Here is a 16,652-nt window from a genome sequence, read left to right on the forward strand (position 1 = left end):
GGTTAAAAATTGAATAATCCTTTGCAACTACCTTGCAGACAATTTTTCTTCCTTTGCTTTGTGTGGCCAATGAACTGATGTATGGAGTCCATAGAGATAAATTGCCTACCTTGACTGATTAACAATACCACAAAGGTATGATCTGACGTTAATTATTAGGAAGATTACCATGAAAATTTGGGGAAAATGAATTACAGAAGTAGGGTGTTAATTGGAGAAAGAGGAAGTGATTTTCAATATTACTAGAATTCAGGAACTCAAAAGTCGCAAGTTGCCTGGTTGCCTTTTCTATGTTCCCAGTCAAACATGTACATCTACCCATGACGGCACAAAAAATATAGTTTCAGCATGCAGCCTATTACTTGCAGCTAAAGACCTTTAAAGACTGTGAATTAAATATAACAGTTGAAGGTTTTTTTCACCCAATGCTGGCAGTGATCAGTCTTTTTTCCTTTCTTTCTTTTTCCAACCCTTTTTTTCAAAAGATATTAAGTTTTGTTTTCAAAACGTAACCAAAACTTCCAGTAAAACAGCCAGTTTTATTAAAGATTTCATTTGGTGATACCTGTACACTTTTGATATTGTGTAGTTCCAGAAAATAATCATATTCCTACCACAGAGGGAATTTGCAAAATGCCCCTTCCCCACTACCCCCAGGAGTTTCCAATTTCCTTTTTTAGAAAATCTGTAATATTGTTCTTTCTCTGACCCCCCTCCCTTCCAGAATTTCCAATTCCAACCATGGGTGGGGTATGGATATTTTCTGGAACTACACACAATGGATTTAAAGACAGTGGACCAATTACTGTAATTTCCGTGAACATGAAAACTGTGTCTCCAAGCTGCAGGCTGAAATTTGTTTTTTTTTGCTGCTGCCAGTCAAAAATATGAAAGGTACCAACTGATTATTTTTGATTGAAGGCAGCGAAAAACCAAATTTCAGTGTGCACCTCACAGATACAGAGTTTGCATGTTTATGAAAATATTATTGCAGGAAGACAAAAATGTAAAATTTTACAATACAATTTCTTGATATTATTTTTTTTTACAGAAATATCATATAATTTGCTATTTCGATGAAATAGGGTGTTAGTGACATCAATCAAAGTGTTTCCATGACATTGTTAGAAAAAAACAAAGTTTTTGAGGGCACAGGCCTATGGAATGTCATTGAAACATTTGATTGACATCTATCAATTAAAAACCCTTTTACGTTATTGCAAAATCAATTCTGTGCATGTGACAATGTTGATTTCCAACAACCTGTGTGGTACAGATTTCAATGTTCCTACATTTTCATTTTAGAAACATGGACCTTAATCTTGCAGCAGCCATGTTCTGTGCTATGAGAATAAAAACCTTATAAACCAAGGGAGCACATTGAAATTTTGTTTGTATAAGGAAAGTCATTGATCTTGGTTGATCTATCTAGCGCGCGCAATCCATCTTGTGACAGGCGTTCCTCGTAGTGTTTTGGTTTCGGCCGATCCGAATGGCTTACGATCTCCTAGCAAGATATTTGTCGGTTTTCGGAGTAAATTCGCTAGCCCGACTAAAGCAAGGAACGCCTGCCATGAAGTGTAGCGCGCGCGCACGCAAACAATCACTACAAGGAACGCCTGCTATATCTTAGAATATGTGCGATAAAATCGAAGATAAACCAACACAATCAAAATTTTAATGTGCTCCCTTGTATAAACCTACATAAACTCAATCTGGAGTTTTAAAAGTGAGGCTTATACAAGGAGAAAAATCTACTGTTTCAGAAAACATGGCTGCAGCATGGGAGGGGCACATGTTGATGAAAATAATTTCCTTACATATGAAATAAAGTGTTAAACTTGACCACACTTTTACCACACTCTTAAAAGATAAGTTTGTGCTCTTTTTGTTTGACTTTTCTAAAAAGAATCTGATCATAAATGTCAATAATGATAACAAAATGCTTGCAATATTGGAATTTATATTTTACATCTAAGGTCTGCACAGTCTAAAAGCTATCAAATATTTAATTTGAACATATAGACCCCTTGTAGTATGTCGTAATGCAGCTTGATTTGGAGGACATCCCAATAGGTTTCCAATTCTAATGAGATTAAAATTCTTTTGTTCTGTCCTCCAAATTGAGTTGCTTTGACGTCACATGCATGTAAGGGGTCATGTAAGGCAGCTCGAAGGCAGGGGTCATGCATCACCACACAATCAGCAGGTACCACTAACAACTAAAATTAAACCACCGTATTGAAGCTAACTTAGCAAACAGCTTTTTTCCTAAAATCTATGATACACTTTCCTTATGGGCTTCCTGTGGTAACATCAACAGCACAGGGAGCCCGAAAGCAGTAAAACTCTAGGTCTTAATCCTATCAGAGAATAACAAGAGAGCATAAATGAGAGGGAAACTTCTTAATAACCCATGTGCTATGTAAATTTGCCGGATGGGCTATTTTTAGTGACCGGATGCAGTTTAAATTTCACCTTACCCTACTCATATGCGCCATCAACTTGCGTGCACATTCTCTTTCCATTTCATTTTTAGTGATCAAAACAATAATTAACAGAAAGAGTGCGTTATTTAGAAGTTTCACTCTCTTATTTATGCTCTCTTCATGTGGATAATCAATTTTTCAAAGAAGTTCTATGACTTTGATTTTTTTAAATTGATTCGTTTTGTCATCAATTTTGAATTGCACTGCCCAAGCAAGCTGGATAAAAAGACCATCGAGTTTCAAATAAGAGCTGTGTTCCTTGATTACAAACTCATATACAAAGGGTTAGCCTCGCTTTTGTGCAGAATATTTATGTGTTCCAGTAAAGGGCCATGAATTTCATAGTGTTTGTATTGTTGAAGTTGTGCATTCTTTATTACTTTACAGCTGGTATTTGTGAATATTTAGATACTGATACGAGGCTAACCATGTGTAAATGAGTCTGTGATCAAGGAAGACAGCAGAAATTTGGAACTCAAAACTGGTCTATTGCAGCGTGTCTAGAATACAGATTTAGAATACAGAGCAGTGGTGATTTTATATATTCAGCTAAATATCAACAAATGATACCACATAAAGAGAAGAAGAAGAAGTAAAAAGTCATGCATCCTTTTCTCTAAAGAAAGTCACCTACAGGTGAATCTATCTTCTTCAAGTTTCAATGAACTGTTCAATTCAATGAAAACTGTTCAAAGTTTAGCGTACTCAAATATTTCATGATCATATTTAGTAGCTTGAACGTTACTATGTTATCATACACTATTATATAATTATTTACATGGACTAAATAGTACTCAAGCATAAAGGCTTGTGGAATGCTAAATTATGATAAAATATAAGCATGGTTTAAATGGTTAATACCATGAAAAACTGATGAGAATTGCAGGAACTTTACTTCTAAGAAATTCGCAAAATACCTCTTCTAGCAGTACCTTTCTAGTAGTAGCATAAAAATGTTATTTTGCAAATTAATGATCACTTGAAATTAAAGCAAACAAACTGCTCTACCTAGGTTGTGCCTTACAATTAAAGATCATATAAAAACAATCAGATTGTTAGACTAGCACTGGTGCATGCTCACTGTTTGGAATGGGATTGCATAATGATATCAAACTTTTAGCAGAATTTCAATATACATCATTACCATATAGTTATTACAGAATACTATTATTGGTATCACCTCTTGTTGTTTTTAGAAATACATTTTGTACACTTTACAAATATGTAATTATGGTTATTAATATTAAATCTCTTTGAATGAATCTTTTAAGATAATAATATACTTCAGAATTGGTTACAAATTAAAGTGTAAAATAAGTTATTTGTACAAGTTACTTTTGTCATGTTATTGCATTTGGTCTACACAGACTGAAAGGATTAGTTTCTCAAAGCTACTCATCCTTGATCAAGTTGCCAAGTGATGAGGACTATTTGAAAAATTCTAGAATTACTAAGCATCATTTTAGAAGGAACTATCACTGGTTTTTACCAGCAGACACAATTCCTGACCAAAAAACAGGGCTTAAAATAATGTTTGGTCAGTTGTTGCTTATGCTCACTGGCCAAATCTGTTTTAGCTCAGTCATACCTTGTTTCTGACTCAACCTTACTGATCAAAATGACAGGCAAGACAAAAATTTGACAGGACAGGTTCCAGTTCTGACCAGACATTGTCAGATTACTTGCTGTTATTTTAAGCCCTGAAACATAGCAAAATGTGGTTTACATGGGGTAGTAATTTTTTCTTCGTAAGCAAGTAGCCAATCAGAGTTCAGTAACAGTTGTGCCTTCTAAGGTATAATTCAGATTTACCTAACAGGACATGGATGTGGCAAATTCTGACTTTGGCATTGTGCGAGGCTTCTTTGCTGGAGACACATGACACTGAAAGATAAAGTTAAAAGATAAAGACAAAATGACAAATCTTTAAATATTGTAATAATTGGATGAATGGATGGATGGATGAATGGAAGGAGGGAGGGAGGGATGGATGAATAGAAGGACGGAAGGAGGGAATTCAAAGGAGGGAGGGAAGGAAGGAGAGATGGATGGGGGGAGGGAGGGATGGGGAATAGAAGGAGGAATTCGAAGGAGGAAGAATGAAGAGATGGATGGGGGGATGGAGGGAGGGATGAATAGAAGGAGGGAATTCGAAGGAGGAAGGGAAGGAGAGATGGATGGGGGGAGGGAGGGATGGATGAATAGAAGGAGGGAATTCGAGTAAGGGAGGAAGGAAGATGGATGGGGGAGGGAGGGATGATGGGGGGAGGGAGGGATGGATGGAGGGATGTATGAATGGATGGTGGGTGGATGGGGATGAATAGTGGGAGGTAGGGATGTGATGGAGGGTATGATGAATGGATGGGTTGGGTGGGATGGATTATAGTGGGAGGGAGGGAGGGAGGGAGGGAGAGAGGAGGGAGGGATGAATGGGGGATGAATGGAGGGACGGAGAGATGGAGGGAGGGATGGATGCATGGAAGGATTCATGGATAATGGAGGAAGGGAGATAGAAGGAGGCAAAGAGGAAGGGGAGAGGAATGAAAGGGAGGCCAGGAGGGATGTTAAAATACATGTAACAATAACCAAAGTCTTAGTAATTAATAAATTTGTTTTTATGCATTGATGATTGAAATAATATGAATGGTTGGGTGAATGTAAATCTGTAAAACAGCTGATCAATATATCAAAGACAAACTAAGCAATACAATTAACTGCAATACACACTACCTTTTCCCATCTTTCCAACATTTTTTCATATTCTGTTTCAAAGTAGTGAAAAACCTCTTCACAGTCCTACAACCAATAGATGAATGAACACAACAATAATCATTAGTCATTCTGATTTACAAATAACTGTCTAAATAAAGCTTGTTGCAAGAGCAGCAGAGCACCCTAAAAAGTGTTAAGGGTTGGGGAGATGAATAAGATTTAAATATATAATAGCCAAGTATGCAAAAGCAAAAATTAGGGTGTGTGTGTGTAGGGGGGGAGGGGGTATGTGATGTATGTTAGTTATAATATAGTTATAACCTCAAGGCTACACAGTATAATAATTTAATAATCAATGTAATAGACCTATCCTGAATTCGCTTGACTGGTCACGAAACAATGGTTTCAAGTTGAGGTTGAACTTGATGAATAAAAGAATCAAGTTCAACCTCGACTTCAAACCATTGTTTCATGGTCAGTCAATCGAATTCGGGATAGGTCTATTTCCCAGTATATTTGGACTGCAGTTGATGTGTATGACAGTATAGCCCACCCACCCCCTCCCTGGTCTGTGTTGTATAACCATGGATCTGATTGTAAACAGCCGCTTACCTTCCTTATATCATGTCCTGGAGGGTTGTACTTAAAACAGTTTGTCTTGGTCAGTATCATGTCATCATAAAATTCTGTATAATCCTTGTACAAGCCGGCCTGAACACAACAACAGTAGATCAACATTTAGGTCATAATATGTTCATCTAGTATTAGAGTGAGAGTTTTTGATGATGGTATAGTTGACAAATTAAAATTAGTAGTATTACTACTTATGGTTATTTATGAAGCATTCATTATTGCTATTAAGGTGGCTGCCTACTTTTGAACGTTCGAATTGAGCCCACGATGAGCGCGCGCTCAAAAACCGCTGAAAAATCTACAAGATTTTATTGAAGAACCATACGCGTTTTGAGCTTCAACAGGGCAAAACCCTCAAATTTTGCACGGGACTCTATATTTTTTGATAGCTCATTCGAAAAAACTCCTAAAAATCTAGGTTATATCAACATTTTAGGAAAAGTTTAAATCAGGAACATGTGAAAAAATAGATTTTTGTAGGGATTTTTGTTCGACTTTGTGAGATTTTTTAAGAGCACCGAAACTACAAAATATGACAAATCAATGTATCTCTCTGTCTTTTTGTCGAAAATATCCATGTATTATTGTAGAAGGATTGACTAGCCTTCATTCGCGCAATCATATAGTCTGCAAATAACTATTATCTTATTAATCTTAATTTTTTTCTAATCACTTCCGGTGGCGCAATTTCTACTCCAAAAGCTCGTGCGTAGGCTTCCATTAAATGCTGATTATCTCGAAAATGAGCTCGGGACACCCTATTTTTCTTTCCAGATTTGGAATCAGCATTAAATTTCAATTCAGAAAATCAAAGTTTTAAAAAAAGCTTAAATCAATTTCCAAAAGTAGGCAGTCACCTTAAAACATAATTCATAATTAAAAGAGAGAAAGGAAGAAAAGAGGAAGTCAGCTAATATAAGTAGGCAGGAGGGAAAGTAGGGAAGAAAATGAAAAGAGAGAAAGAAATAAAGCAAGCTTGAGATCATCCCTACACATCTTAAACTACTTGACTAACCTCCAGTTTTGACTTGATGGTGCTAAAATCCATGGGAGTTTTGATAACCTTGAGATATCCTGGAGCCTCATTTGGATCAACTATAAAAAAAGAATAAAGAAAAAGGAAAATAATCATTAACAGTAAGAGTTAAGAAATCAAAGCCTATAGTGAGGGTGAAAGTTGGGCTGCATTTATTATTGCTTTATTGAGCACACATGAACGAATACGGAGAATGTCATATGTTGTAAATAATAGAATGTAGTGGTAGTGCATGTGGAGGGAACCTCACAGAAGAGCACCTTATGGGGAGTGATGGTCGTAAAAATATATACTTATATAAGTATATAAGGACTTTGCAAAAGTCTAATGATAACAGGGACGTGGGTCTTACTTGCCACATTTATTCTTACCATATTTAAGTGTGCTACATGCTACATTTTGCACAAAAGTAAGAACTCAGACAAGTTAATATTATTCTCACCTGGTCTAAGGAACCATGTTACTGGACTGTGATCTCCCTTTTTTCTACCTTGACCACGGTAGCCACACACTTTTTGGAGTAAGCTGTTGATGAAAAACATTTCAGTTCTATGGAGACTAAGAAAAACAATGTTTTAATGAATTTATTTTAACAATGACTTTAAAAGTCTTGAAGCTTGTAACATTGACTTAAGATAATGGAAAATAGCACAAGTTGGTACCCATGAGTTACCAACACCTTGCTGTTTTTAGAGCTACAAGAACGTTTACAATTAGAATACTTTACAATAGCCCCCTTCACAGTTCCTTGCGCCATCTTGAAAGGTAGCCGTGCCTTTGCATCAAAGCGAGATGAATGGTGAGCTTGCAATGATAGGGACATGTGAATTGTCCAAGGTGTTAAAAAAAGGTCTCTATCATTGCAAAGCTCACTGTTCGTCTTGCTTCGATGCAAAGGCATGGCTACCTTTCAAGATGGCACAGGGAACTGTAAAGGGGACTATTCCAAGGATAATTCCAGGAGCATCAAGTAACATTGAGCTATATTTTCAAGAGCCTTTCAAGTGCATTGAAAATGTGTTTCCAATTCCAGAGCTTTTTAAGGATTTGAAGGAGTAGCGTGAATCCTAACCAGATGTGATGTGCATGTGTGATACACCCCTAGTCAGTGCATCAAAAAAGTCAATCTTTGCAATGTCAATCTTTTAACTAATTCCTTAAAAATGTAGGCTATCCATATGCGTTGCACATGTGGCATGTGAGATGCATCCCTGATTGGTGCATTGAAGAAACACTGAAGTAAGCATAAAAAGGTCAACATGTTAAATGATGTTAATTAATGTATTAATGATATTAATTTAAGTTGCAATACTGGTAAGGGGCAGTGTTTAAAGCTGGACTCAACTTTAACATACCTTAGAGCACCCCTTATCCATCCACTAGTTTGTCTCGGTGGAGACAGAGAAAGAATTGTTGGAGGTTTCCTCTTTCTTCCACTTGTTCTGACATTAGCAATAGCTTCTAAAGCAAGTCTTTCACTTTCAGTCAGGCCTTCTTCATGCTCAGCTGAACTAGAGCTTGCATGTGCAGCCAGCATATTACCAATAATGTCTGAGTTTACAGAAGTCTGAGGCAAGTCTTTCATGCTTTGCTCACTAGGACACTGCACTGAGTCTTTTAGATGATACTGATTTGAGTTCTCAACTAAACTTTGTTCAACAGAGCTTTGGACAAAAGTTGCAGAGCTCTGATTGCACAAGCTCTCTTTGGAGCTCGTTGAACAACCGAATAAATTCTGAGGGAGATCCTTCAAATCGTGGTCAACCTTGTTTGAATGTGAATGTATATTTTCAAGTGAAAACCCATCATGATTTACTTTGTTCTGTAAACTTTCCTCTGCTTTGCTAGTACTTGATATATTCAAAGATATGCTACTAATATCCAAGTTCCCTGAAAAAACTCTACTCTCGGGAGAAAATTGTACCGTTGTTTTTAATCCTTCGTTTTGCTGTTTGGATTCAGCTAAAATTTCATTTGTTTGGTCAGGCTTCAAGCCCACGTTTACTTCTTGTAATTCTTTAGAATCCAAACCAGAGGAGACAGAACTGCTCTCTGAAGAATTGCTTGCATTTTGATCACTCATATTTTCACCAACAAAATTCAGGAGAAAAGAACTGACTGCACCAAAGTCCTTTACATCATCCATGGCAAGATTTTTCCCACCCAGTCCTTCTTGTAGTGAGATATTTTTTACCTCTTCTAATTCTTTACATTTTTCAAAATCTCTATCGTTCAGTGCTGAAGGCTGTTTTTCACATGGTTTTGCCTGGGACTTTTCTTTGAGGTCATGAACAGAATCTAAGTCATTGAGGATATCATTCACAATTTTACTTGAATCATTCACTTCTGGAGTGGTCTTTCCTTGAAAATCTGTAACATTTTCGTTGCTCAAAAATGTGGAGGTACATTTTTCATGGCCACTATTATTATGGGCAGCAAGTAGTGATCTAGAAGAAATACTTGTAGCTTGAAGTGGTTGCACCGGAGAAGAAGTAAGATTTCCAGCTCTATCTTCAGGGGATATTTCTTCAGGTGTGAGGGGACCATCCTGTAGACTAGTCTCTGAGCAAACAAGCAGGGAATCATCTTCAGATGAGGTATTATTATCACCTTCTGTTTTTAAGTGATCAGCTTTTGATGGCTCTTGTTCCTCTGGTTTATCATCATGTGCTCTGCTTTCTTGGTCAGTCGGCTCTTTCTGGGTATCTGTAAAGCTGGCATTGCTCTTTGGGATAACAAGATTAACTGTGTTATCCAAAACAACAGGTACTGTTGGTAATGTTTCCACAAGGGAGCCCGGAGATTCATTGGTTACTTGAGGAATTAACCCTGAATGTGTCAAAGATGTTTTTGCTTGGCTTCCTGCAGGAGAAACACTGGTACTAGAACCTGGGAAAGCATTGGTGAAACTCAATTTTGATACCACAGGAGGCGCAGTTGATTTTGACATTAACTGAACCATAGGCACCTTGGAATTAGAGCCACCTGTAGACACCACTGCTGTCGAAACTAGAGTCGTACTACCAACTGTTTGTGTAGCTGGAGTAGCTAAAGGAACCAGGACAGTTGTCTTAGCAGGAGCAGGGAGAATCTGCGGCAATTTTCTTCCTGTCGGTGCACTAGGCAGAGGTGTAGTGGAAGTAACAGCAGTTGGCTTAGGTGGGGCAGGCAAGAGGGTCTGTAGAGGTCTTGTTCTCCCCTGGCTGGAGAGTGTTGAGGCTGCACCTGTTTTAGGTATGGTAGCTTGTGGGGCTTTTAGAAAACTGCTTGTTTCAGTACATTCCAATGATGGTACTGTTGTGATCTTAGCAGGTTTTTCTGCTGCTTTCTTTTTCTCACTAGGAGACTGACTTAGCTGGCTGCCAATACCTAAAATTGAAGGGACAACATTTTACTTTTTTTTAAATATGCAGAGTCAGAACTTGGAAAAATATTGAATGAAGCTTGGAACATGCTTCTTTACAGGCATTAGTTGTTTTCAAATGCAGGTTAAGAATAGGGCTAGCTTGTGAAGGCAAGACTTACCAAGACTTACAGTGGCGTAATAGAAGTTATACACTGTAGTCAAACAATGAAGGAGAAAAAAAGGGTCGTCAAGATGGCATGGTGGTAAAATGCTCGCCTCTCACCTCTGAGGTCTGGGGTTTGAGTCCCGGTCGCCCCATATGAGCTGGGTTGTTTGGTTGTCTTTCTGACTCCGAGTGTTTTTCTGGCCTTCCCGTTTTTTCTCCATCCTCTCAAATCAACCCTAACTAATTCAAGCTGGTTAGAGCTGTGCTCTGGGGTCATGAAAGGACTATATAGCAGCTGCCAGAGGCACCTTCACATGCTTTCAGTTTGATCCCATTGAGCTACGCCACTGCTGTACTTTGCGGAGGTGATTAGCAATTAGTTTGTTTTAGTCTTATAGGATTTATAATGTTAGGGATACCTGTTGATTTGGCAGCACTACTTGTAGCAACAACGGCACTGGGTTTAGCCTTGATAGGAGTTACCGGTGCAGGTACCGACAACACCACCTTCTTTGTTCCGCCCACTATGGTTGACATGACAACAGTCTTGCTTGATGATGTAGTCACCGACTTTGCTGGTGCCTGGGACAAAATCTTTCCACCTTGTGTTGTTGATGTTATAGCTGATGACTGTGTTGTCGTGCTGATAGGGATCTTCAAGACTGACGTCCCACTTGACACCTATGTTGAAAAAATTAATATATCAGTAACCAGCTAGCAATTCTAACATGTGGCATACTACAAATAAGAAATGGAAACTTTATCTAATGTTCTGACAGTTTATCAACTTAGCGCTAGTGACAAAAATACTTACAGAGGCAACAGAGGCTGATGGCTTGCTGAGTCCAGTTGTCATGCCGATCATAGGCTTACTTATTCCCATCCCTCCAGTACTGGGAACCTGGATTACTCTGACAATAGGCTGGGTGCTTGGAATACTGGAGATGGTAGAGCCTAGCAAACAATGGAAGAGGTATTATATTTAACAAATGAAACAGCTTTTTCTGTGCCCTGTTCAGTAATAAAGCACGCAGGAAGTGACGTAAGCAATGAAAGAAGCGTAAAGAGAAGCACAAGCCATAAGCATTTTTTTGGTATTGAATTTATTTACACATAAAGAAAAACAGTCACAGGATCTAGCAGAACTTCGCGAGCAAATGGCGTCAGCACTGTGCTCCGTTCACTAACAAAGCACAGTTTTTTACCAACCCATGCGTGTGTACTATCCTAACTATATGATAAAATATTTTGAGATTAGTATACAGGGTTTTATGTTTCTGTAACCAGCACAACTTGCTTTTGAGCAAGTGCTGACTAACCTGTTAAGGTTGTAATGTTGGAGCTTGTTGTTGCCATAGTTACAGCAGTAGTTTCCTTGGTAGCTGGAGTCACAGGTTTGTATTTGACTGTCCCAGGCACAGGCTTGAATCTTGCTGTTTGTTTTCCTCTTTGCTTGGCCGCAAGGTGTGACATTGTGATGCCTGCCTTAATAGGGGACGTAACAGACTTAGATGGGCTAGTGGATACGCTGGGTTTTGGAACAAGCACATTTTTTGATGGAATGGCAACCTTTACTTGTGTTTTGGGAGCTGTGTGGCTCATCACAGTTTGGACCTTCACTGCTGCAGGGGCTGCAACAGTCTTGTAATTTAACACAGTCTTTGCTTGGCAAACCGTCTGAGTAATGGAAACAGTTTTAGTCAGCAACTTGACCTGGGATGCTGAAGCAGGAAGCATTAGTTTCTGTGTTGCCTTGACATTCCCTGCTGTCAAGGGTTGTTTTCCAACTTTTGTCATGGTGCTGGTACTAACAGAGTTAGTTTTGGTGCCTTGTTTGTTAACAACAGAAGTTGCGTTCAATAGCATCTTAGGAGAAGGTTTAGCCACAGTAACGTTTTGACTTAGTTTGCGCTTTTTCTTTGCTTTGTTATCATCACTGTCATATTCCACATCAATGGTCTCAGAACCTGAAAAACAGAAATACAAAAGTTGTTAGCAATGATTAAAGGACTCCCACAATCTGCCATACAGTCACAGCCATGTTCTCATGTTACTGGCTTCAGTCAACCAAGTTCAGAACATCTGGCATCATTTCAAGCTAGATAGAACAGACTGACCCAGCAAATGTTTGATTGACAGAAGCCAAAATTCTAATATCTCAAAGTTATGGAGGCACATAGCAGAAACATGACAAGCACTCCAGCCATAAGTAGTTGCCTTACTTTGTCTTGCAAGTGGTTTTACTGGAGATGGTTTTACAGACGATGGCCCACTGGTACTACTGTTAAAAGAAGTCTCTCTTGTGGTGGACGACACCAAAGAATTGCCAACAGCTGTCTTTTTTACTGGAGAAAAATAAGCATGGCTCTTTAGTAATTATTTTAGATCATTATATTTTACATTACATTACAACTACTTTAGAAAAAATACATTTGTGGTAGAAAGTTAAAATTATGCAACTGATCTGAAACAAACCTTGTGCGGAGACTTGTGCATTAGCTGCAGCAGCAGCATTTGCTGAAGCAGTTGCTGTACCACTCAGTATGGTCTGTGGCACCAGGCGAGGCATGAGAGGTACAAGCCGGCGCCCTTCTGCTGCCCATTCAGAACATGTACTGGGACCAACAATACTGGGGGGAAAATCAAATTACTGTGTATTTAAATTAATCTTAGAAAAGTTGATTAATTTTCTTGATAACAAGAAAAGGGGGGTGTAAAAAAGGATCACACAGTTGATACTGATACAGCTAAAAACAGTTAAATTTTAAAAAATGTCTTAAAAAATTATATGGTTTTCTTTACTGGGTTTCAATTAGTCGTTGAATATCATAATTTGTTCACCATGTGCTGTCAACCAGGAAGAATTCTATGAAAATTTGCAAACTTGCAATTTCTCTTCTAAATATTAACATTATCATAAACCACATTTACCACTCGGCAACAGCTCCAAGTCTGTCATCACTAAAGGCTCTACGAACTTCAGCTCTATGTCGCTCAGTTGATATGCTGTAGTTAAAATGTAAAAAACAAAAGTTAGGCATTGTTATTTACTATGTTTAAAAAGCAATAGTCATTGCTCAGTTGTGCGTATATACAGTTCTGGATGCACTTGGGAGGTTGCTTAAGCACTCAAGAAGCTAGAGTTACACTCAGCCACGCCTTGTGCAACTCTTGCGCTTCTTTAATGCTTAGCAACCTCCTGCTGCATCCATAACTGGATATACGCACGCTAAGCATTGACCATTCCTTAATGATCATTACTAACCTTAGATGAATGCCAAGGTCTGTCAATAATTTCTTTTTTTCACTAAAAGAAAGATAAATAATTGTTATTATTACATTACCAAATCCAAAATTTGAATTAAAGAAATTTCTTAGGCCTTCTTTGCTCAGCATAATTTTTTACATGCCATATATTGAATTAGTTTGTCCATGCATAAATAAGAAGAAACATGAATATGGATACCTTTCAGTTCGACCCCATTGAGCTGCACCACTGCTGTACTTACGGTGGTGATAAGCAATGACAAGTTTTTTTTTCAAACAAAGAAATTTCTCAGGATTTTTTTTTGCTTCAGCATAATTTTTTAGACGCCACATATTGAATTAGTCTGCTGATGCTTTATAAGACACATGAATATGGATACCATTCAAACAAAGAATCTTATTTTCAAGAGATGCTCTTGAAAGTATATCAGGTGTATTTTCTGGGTTTTTAAAAATTGAAACGAAAAATCGAAATTGCACTATATATTTCCCCACTTTTTTCATTGGTGTTGGCAAGGACTGTCAATATTGTGATCCATAAAAAGAAGTGCTTTGGGGCTAAATTTAACCATTATATAGGTCTGTCTATCAAAATGGATCCATTTGTAGCCCTTCAAAGTGCGGATCATTTCAAGAAGAAGAACTTACCGGTTCAAATCTCCTTGTGCTCTGAATGTGCTGACTATTGAAGAATAGGCTTCAAGTTCTAACACAATTGCAACACATATGCAAAGTGTTAGTGATCGATATCATAAAATGCAAATTTTAAGTAAAGGTTACTTTCAATTTCCCATTCATATTGGGCTCTTTCATTGATGGAAATCACACCAATTAGATTTAAACTCCTGGTTTGAAAAACTTCTTGACTGAGAACTGAGAAAAGCTATAATTCTTTGATTGCAAGTTACGCCATCACAACCTCTCAGGGGAACAGTGGTGCCATTTAACATCAAGTGTTAACCTCACCACAATAACTGCAATGCTTTGGTCTTTTTAACTCTCTTGGGAATGCTTGCAGCCCATCAATAAATGTATGGTATTACTGTACAAATATTCTAACCAAAATTGCATCTCAGTCAAAATATCGGTTCGAGAATTAAGTAGACCTTTACCATTTAATATCTGCTCTCTGATTGGATATTCATCAAGTGACTATAATAAGTGTATTAGCATAGTAACTTTAGCGTCAGGCAGTCAGTGGCAGAATATCAAACTCTAATTTTTTTTCTTTACCTAATCTTCTCAGAATCCTTTTTGCTTCCTCCCTGCTGACCTCCATGGTCTTTAAAAACATCAACTGGATACCATCTAAACAAAAATATATTTCAGAACGATAGTGTCCCTCTTAAAACACATTTACACTAGCAATTTTTTTGCACAAGCTAGTACCAAAAGTGGAATACCAATGTGGGTCCTTAATGGACTATATTGACTGCTTTGTCAGGGTTTAAATTTGTGACATTCTTTTACTTTATAGCTAGTAAATAAAGAATAATTTACTTGCTTTGATGGGTACTATCGTCGTGTATGGATTAACGAAGTACGTCATAGGTTTCCGAACACACGAGTGTGACTTAGAAATTTTGCTTCTCCTCACTTAGAAAAAAAATTAAGTGAAGACACCAAGAATCCAACTTGGTACCTTCAGCACCAAAGAACTACTACAATGCCAACCCCAACCCTAACCCTAAACCTAACCCCTAGACCACGAAGCAAATTCGGTTGGGTGGTCTCATTTTTTAGTCATATTCAAACGATGTATCATCAGCGCGTGCACATAAATATTTATTATAGTTTAATTTATGCTATCGTAGGGTACGACTACTAGCCGATTACTGGAAATTTGAATTTGAATAGAATTCCCCTGACAATTCCCGTACACGACCATACAACCCTTTGATGGGATGGGGTGTGACAAAAAAACTAGTCACTTATAGAGCAAAATGCCAAACTGTGCCATTTAATCTTAACTACGAAATTATCATAACTTCTTGTAATATTCTTTTTATAGAAAATTGAATAACATTATTGAATTACATATACCAAAAACAGTAATCTTAATACTTGAGTGTGATTTCTGTCTTGCTCCAGAAAATACTTCCAAAGAAACAATATATGATTTGAAATGGGAAAAGCGTTTTAACCTCAATACATGTATATCCAAATATAAAACTATACCTAAACCTTAAAGTAAAATCAACCTTGAAATAATGTTGTAAACACACAAATAAATAAACACTTTGGTAGGAATGAAACCTAAAAACTATGAGTCAGTCAACTGTTTGGGTTAGGATAGAGTTTTCCTAAAACTATGCGGTATTTACACGGATAAAAATAACGGGTTTACAAATTGCGATATCATAAGCCAGCGCTACAATGACCTTAAAATAACGATATATAAACTGTAGACTATACGTACAATAACGGTAAATCCAAAGACATCGAATAAAATTGCTGAATGGCAGTTTTACTTAGTTAAATCTCGCATTAGGGCTCCGACTTTGCGTGGGTGTGTGCGACAGATTGATAAAGGACGGTAAACAAGCGAAAGATTCAAAATCAAAGACCACTTTCCTGGGGCAAAAAGAAAACTAATTTTCGGAAATATTAAAATTTTTAAAAAATCATTAAAAGAAAGTTATTTAAGCCTCGAAATTGTTGTAAGTTATTGCGTTCAATATATTTGTCGCGTAAAAAGGAGAAAATCATTAACTTAAGACAGAAAAATACAATGTTATTTGGCGCGCAATACCAATCGTCGTGACGGTCCTACTATTATCACTCGAATAAAAACGCTTCAAAACACACAAAAACACTAAAGGATATAAGTCAAGTTCTTTAAATCAATAAACAGTACGCATTTACATGCAGAAAATTGGAAAACTTACAATTCTAATTAGCAGTCTTCAAGAAAAACAGCTTTTAAGTTTGTGTGCCTTCAAACCTTCGCTCGTCCGCCATTTTGGATTTGAAGAATCGACTTTGCTCATGCGCTATATTCAA

General features: G+C 37.5%; 1 protein-coding gene across 2 annotated transcripts; it reads right to left on the reverse strand.

The window, feature by feature from the left end:
• Window positions 1–519: 519 nt before the first annotated feature.
• On the reverse strand, window positions 520–16,609 carry LOC116293364 (uncharacterized). Of its 2 annotated transcripts, XM_031700783.2 has the most exons (17): window positions 16,538–16,609; window positions 14,883–14,957; window positions 14,298–14,355; window positions 13,648–13,689; window positions 13,314–13,388; window positions 12,858–13,012; window positions 12,605–12,727; window positions 11,702–12,349; window positions 11,197–11,336; window positions 10,802–11,063; window positions 8,226–10,239; window positions 7,313–7,395; window positions 6,850–6,929; window positions 5,814–5,912; window positions 5,220–5,285; window positions 4,302–4,373; window positions 520–4,189 (listed from the first exon to the last, which is right to left on the reverse strand). In XM_031700783.2, the coding sequence occupies exons 2-16, from the start codon at window positions 14,941–14,943 to the stop codon at window positions 4,302–4,304; spliced, it is 3,978 nt and encodes a 1,325-aa protein (XP_031556643.2). In that variant the 5' UTR covers window positions 14,944–14,957; window positions 16,538–16,609; the 3' UTR covers window positions 520–4,189. The 2 variants fall into 2 exon arrangements, with proteins under 2 accessions (XP_031556643.2, XP_031556642.2); XM_031700782.2 differs by having other exon boundaries at window positions 520–4,373.
• Between the last annotated feature and the right edge of the window lie 43 nt (window positions 16,610–16,652).

The sequence above is a fragment of the Actinia tenebrosa genome, unplaced genomic scaffold, assembly GCF_029948245.1.
Source record: "Actinia tenebrosa isolate PJP-AT-01 unplaced genomic scaffold, QUT_ActTen_1.0 PGA_scaffold0__85_contigs__length_37466705, whole genome shotgun sequence".
NCBI lineage: Eukaryota > Metazoa > Cnidaria > Anthozoa > Actiniaria > Actiniidae > Actinia > Actinia tenebrosa.

What these genes read in the sequence shown, in the direction of transcription:
- LOC116293364 (XM_031700783.2), bottom strand. Translation starts at nt 14,943, where the DNA reads ATGTTTTTAAAGACCATGGAGGTCAGCAGGGAGGAAGCAAAAAGGATT. An exon ending in AACATGGTTCCTTAGACCAG is followed by an intron (nt 6,930 to 7,312) that starts GTGAGAATAATA and finishes CTTTTTTTATAG; the next exon opens with TTGATCCAAATGAGGCTCCA. An exon ending in CCATCAAGTCAAAACTGGAG is followed by an intron (nt 5,913 to 6,849) that starts GTTAGTCAAGTA and finishes TGTTGTGTTCAG; the next exon opens with GCCGGCTTGTACAAGGATTA.